General features: G+C 52.0%; 1 protein-coding gene across 4 annotated transcripts; it reads left to right on the forward strand.

The window, feature by feature from the left end:
* Positions 1 to 2243: 2243 nt before the first annotated feature.
* LOC111521324 lies at positions 2244 to 4082 on the forward strand. 4 transcript variants are annotated; one of them, XM_023184677.1, is made up of 2 exons: positions 2244 to 2420; positions 3241 to 4082. In XM_023184677.1, exons 1-2 carry the CDS (start codon positions 2309 to 2311, stop codon positions 3474 to 3476), a joined length of 348 nt encoding a protein of 115 aa, XP_023040445.1. In that variant the 5' UTR covers positions 2244 to 2308; the 3' UTR covers positions 3477 to 4082. The 4 variants fall into 4 exon arrangements, 3 of the variants coding, with proteins under 3 accessions (XP_023040445.1, XP_023040427.1, XP_023040435.1); XM_023184659.3 differs by having other exon boundaries at positions 2250 to 2628; positions 3262 to 4082; XM_023184667.1 differs by having other exon boundaries at positions 2255 to 2420; positions 3262 to 4082.
* The last annotated feature ends 541 nt before the right edge of the window (positions 4083 to 4623 follow it).

The raw sequence follows: 4623 nt of genomic DNA on the forward strand, positions 1-4623 counted from the left end.
AAAGTACGGTGGTACTCTAGATGTGTTGGAGGGGTCCCTTTGTTTCCTGGCTTTCTTGCTCCAATGATGCCTAGGCCAGGTTTGATGTCAGGGCTATACACCTACCCTTGGCTAGAAGTGCTTTTTTTTTCTAAGAGATGAAGGCTGGGTACAGTGGCTCACGCCTGTAATCCTAGCACTTTGGGAGGCTGAGGTGGGCAGATCACCTGAGGTCTGGAGTTCGAGACTAGTCTGGCCAACATGGTGAAACCTCATGAAACAATATATGCAAAAATCAGCTGGGCATGGTGGCAGGCATCTGTAATCCCAGCTACTTGGGAGACTGAGACAGGAGAATTGCTTGAACCCAGAAGGTGGAGGTTGCAGTGAGCTGAGATCACCCCACTGCCCCCAGCCTGGGAAAAAGAGAAAGACCCCCTCAAAAAAAAAAAACAAAAAAAAAAAAAAAAAAAAAGTCTTGCTCTGTCACCCAGGTTGGAATGGTGGAATGCAGTGGTGTAATCATAGTTCACTGCAGTCTCGAACTACTCCTGGGCTCAAGTGATCCTCCCACCTCAGCCTCCCAAGTAGCTGGGACTACAGGTGCGCACAACTGCACTGCACCTGGTGGCCAGAAGTGCTTTGAGGACTGTAGCCTGCCACAGTCAAGTGGCCCCCAGCCTAAGAATAGGACAGTACATATTGGGGGAGTGTCTACACAGCTGGTGTGACCCGTATAAGGTGGCGCACATTACTTGTGTGATATGATTTTTGGGTATGAGAAGAGGCTTCTTCCACTATAAAATGCACTCTCTTCATTTTCCTCCTTCCTCTTTATTTTTCAGCCTGGGGTCTTTCTCAGGAGTGCACGTTTAAAGTGCTGCTGTCCTCAGTAAATTCCTAAATGCTTCAGTGAGTTCTAGAACTTCAGATTTTCCTCCATCACCTCTGCCAAGGACCAGGTATAGAAAAGGCAAGAAGAGACCCGGTGTCGTGGTAGTCCCTGTACTTTGGGAGGCTGAGGTGGGAGAACTGCCTGAGCCCTGAAGAGACAAGCCTGGGCAACATAGTAAGATTCCTGTGTCTACAAAAAATAAAAAGCTTAGCTGGGTATGGGGTGGCGCATGCCTGTAGTCCCAGCTACTCTGGAGGCTGAGGTGGGAGGATCACTTGAGCTTCGAAGGTGAAGGCTGCAGTGAGCTGAGATCGTACCAGTGCACTCCAGCATGGGTGAAGCGCGGTTGCTCATGCCTGTAATGCCAGCACTTTAGGAGGCCCAAGCAGGTGAATTGCTTGAGTCCCGGAGTTTGAGACCAGCCTGGGCAACATGGCAAAACCCCATCTTTTTTTCTATACTAAAAATTAAAAAATAAAAAATTAGCTGGGCGTGGTGACACACACCTGTAGTCCCATCTACTCAGGAGGCTGAGGTGGGAGAATCATCTGAGCCAGGGAGTTTGAGGCTGCAGTGGGCCGAGATGGCACCACTGCACTCCAGCCTGGGCAATCGAAGTGAGACTCTCTCAAAGAAAAAAAAAAAAAGAAAGAAAAAGAAAAAAAAATAAAGACAGGAAGAAAGAGAATGGTTTTACAGGATGCCGGGAAAGCATAACTACTCAATTTTGCTTCAAAGCTGGATGGTGATTTTAACTCCATAATAACCTGTGCTAATTTATGTATAACCTTGCATCTACTGGGACGTGAACCTGTAAACTCCTATGGGGAGAGAGGTTTTAATTTCTTACAGTTTCTCAGGAGCATCTGAGACCCTCAAAAGGCTATAGCAACAGGCGGGGTGAAAGAAGAAATGCCAGTTTTACAGCCAGAGAACCTCGTTTCCAATAATTCTGGACTTGGCTTTGCTCACCTATACAGTAGGTTGATGAAAGTAACACCTACTTCACAGGGTTGGTGTAGGGATTGGTGAAATAATGTCTGGGAATGCACTTCGGAGCCCTACACAAATGTTGGTCATTATATTGTTAATAATGTCTTACATTTTATTAAGCGCATTATATTGTCTTCCACACAGATCAACGAGGCAGGCAAAGGAGGCAGTGTAATTTTTTCCCATTTTACGGATGAAGAAACCGAAATTCAAGTGATTTGCTCAAGTTCACACAGCTGTTTAGGGTCAGCCAAGTCCAAGTTAAACAACATAATGTAAATATGTACCCAAATGCTAAGCGCCCTCCCTTCCTCCCTGTCTCCTGAGTTTCGGGTTGAAATACCCAGCTCACGCAAGCCAAAATATTTGAGGGTCCTGGCCCATCCATCCCAACCACGCACAGCAGTGACAGCTGCCCCGTGTACCAGACCTGACTGAGGGATGGCAAGGCTGCAGGGAGGGGCTTCCCGCTCCGAGGCCCCGCCTTCTGGTGGCCCCAGCAGGAAAGCGCCGGCGGCAACGGGTCTCCGTAGCCGGCGATGGAAATCCCCAGGTCGGTGCGGGCCAGTGGGAACTGACTGGCACTCCTACTCCCTGCTGAGGCCCAGGCGCGCGCCCGGCGGGGTGGAGGGTCCCGGGGTATGCGCACCTGTGGCCTGGTCGGCCGCCCCGCCAGCTTTCTGCCTACTCTTGCCGTCCAAGGCTTCCTTCCTCTCCAACTCCCCTTTTTGGGGTGTGGGTATTTGTTTTAACCCAACCAGGTCAGTGAATAGCATCCTTGTCTGGCTCTTTCCTCTTTTTTTCCTCTAGGCCTGGTCCCTGGGCGGCTCATTCCAGGGTTCCTTTATTTTTGGACCTAAAAAAACCACACCAGCTTTTGCTGAGGACAGCGCTGGGCTCTCCCATCCTGGCACACGGGCAAAGAGAGGAAGCGGGGAGGAGGCAGGAACCAGACGCGACTCCCCGTGCCTTTCTTCCCCTCCCTGTTCCCCGCCCCTCCAGGAAGAAATCAGTCAGAGATCCATCCCTCGCTGTGGCCACTGTGCCTGCACCAACCACTACGCCCGCCCTCCTTTTCCTTCCACCCGATTTTGCACTGAGAGCCCGACTGCCCGCGCGCCCCAGGCTGGGCAGGTCCTGGCAGGCGGTGCAGGCTCCCCTCCCCCGGGGCTTCTCAGCGAATCACGTCGTTCCTGGGATTTCATGCTCGAGTGGCTCTTGCGTAACCCTACGCCCTGGCCTAAGTTAATACTTTTTTTTCCCCAAATACCGGGATTACTCCTTTAGGGAAAGGCAAATACTTCCGCCACGGAATGGGCCTGGGAGTAAAAGCGTAAATCATCTTGCTGTCTCCCTTCCCCCACCCTCTACAGCCCCTTTGCGCGTCTCTACAGGCCCAGGGCTCAAACTGCGCCTCTGGGGTTCCTGGCGCGCGGTGATCAGGGGCCATGGAAAGGCCAGAGGAGGGCCCAGCCCAGACGTTTGTTTTCATCTTCTCCGAGGCGGATCTCGCAGGCCAGAGAAGTGGGTCCCGCTTACCGCGGGGCTGTTACCAAAAAAGGCCTTTCTTTCGCTGGAGCGCTTGGCGGCGCGCGTTGCAGCGGGGTGACGCGAGGTTCAGCCCGGGCCTCCTCGAAGGTTGAGCCAGCTGACTGCAGGGATGCCAGGCCAAGAGTACCCCCCGCCCCCCCCAACCCACCCGCCCCGTCTCTGCCACAAAACGGCGGGGACAGAAGACTGCAGGGAGCTTCGAAGTGCGCGCCTAGCGACCTTCTCACCACTAGTAACCTTGGGCTATGGTGCTCCGGAAAGGCCAGGTGGAAAGCTGACCTTTTGCTCCAGTTTACAGCAGGGTTCTCTGAGGATGCCAGCCCAGATGGCAAGCTGGGTGGGGAAAGCGACATAGGAAGGAACTTTGGGAAGACGATGTCGCCGTTTGGCGCCCGGCTCTGCTAGTCTCGGCTTGTCTCCCAGACCCCATGGACAGAGTTCTGTGAGTCTCTGCACGTGGCAGTTTACGTTGAGGCTCCTCCACCTCCACCAACCCCCTCCCAAATCCTTTCCAGTTCCTTTCCACTGTTGTCATAGTTTTGTTGCACGGGACTCTTCTTCGGGGAGAAAACCCACCTCCAGAACATTGGAGTTCTTGCCTCTCACCGTCTCTCACACATCCTCAAACGGCCATCTCAGACAGGCAACATGAGATACCACAAATGATGGTGATTTTTTTGGGGGGGTGGGGTGTTTGGAGAGAGCTGTGTTTTATGAATTAAAGGATTATGAGACTGTAATGGAAGTCTGTTTAAATACACGTTGATTTCTAACTCAGTGTGTCTGAAGGCACCCCGGCATGTATGTGTGTATATATATCTCCTTTAGTAACAGTGAAGACAGAGACAGACAGGGAGATGGAGACATATGTGTGTGCATACCAAACATAACACCATGACATAGAATCCAACTTGCCTTCTCCAGCCTGGCTGGAGGGTTGTGGCTAAGTTGCTATTTTCCCAATATTTTTGGTTTAATAAAGCGAAGGGCTGAATAAATATTAATGTAAAGAAATGGGTCACCCAGCCAAGCCAAAGCTAGGGAGCCCCAGGCTGGCGGGGATGTCAAACCATTTCCCACCCCTATGTTTTGACTCACTCCAGGGTAGCTGTGGTGTGGGGAGGGCTGAAGTCTGGGAGAGTGAGGCAATGCTCCCCAAGCAGTTCTTCACAGAGGAATCACTGCAAAGTGCCAGCAGGCCAGAG

Source organism: Piliocolobus tephrosceles, chromosome 6 (assembly GCF_002776525.5).
Source record: "Piliocolobus tephrosceles isolate RC106 chromosome 6, ASM277652v3, whole genome shotgun sequence".
Classification (NCBI taxonomy): domain Eukaryota; kingdom Metazoa; phylum Chordata; class Mammalia; order Primates; family Cercopithecidae; genus Piliocolobus; species Piliocolobus tephrosceles.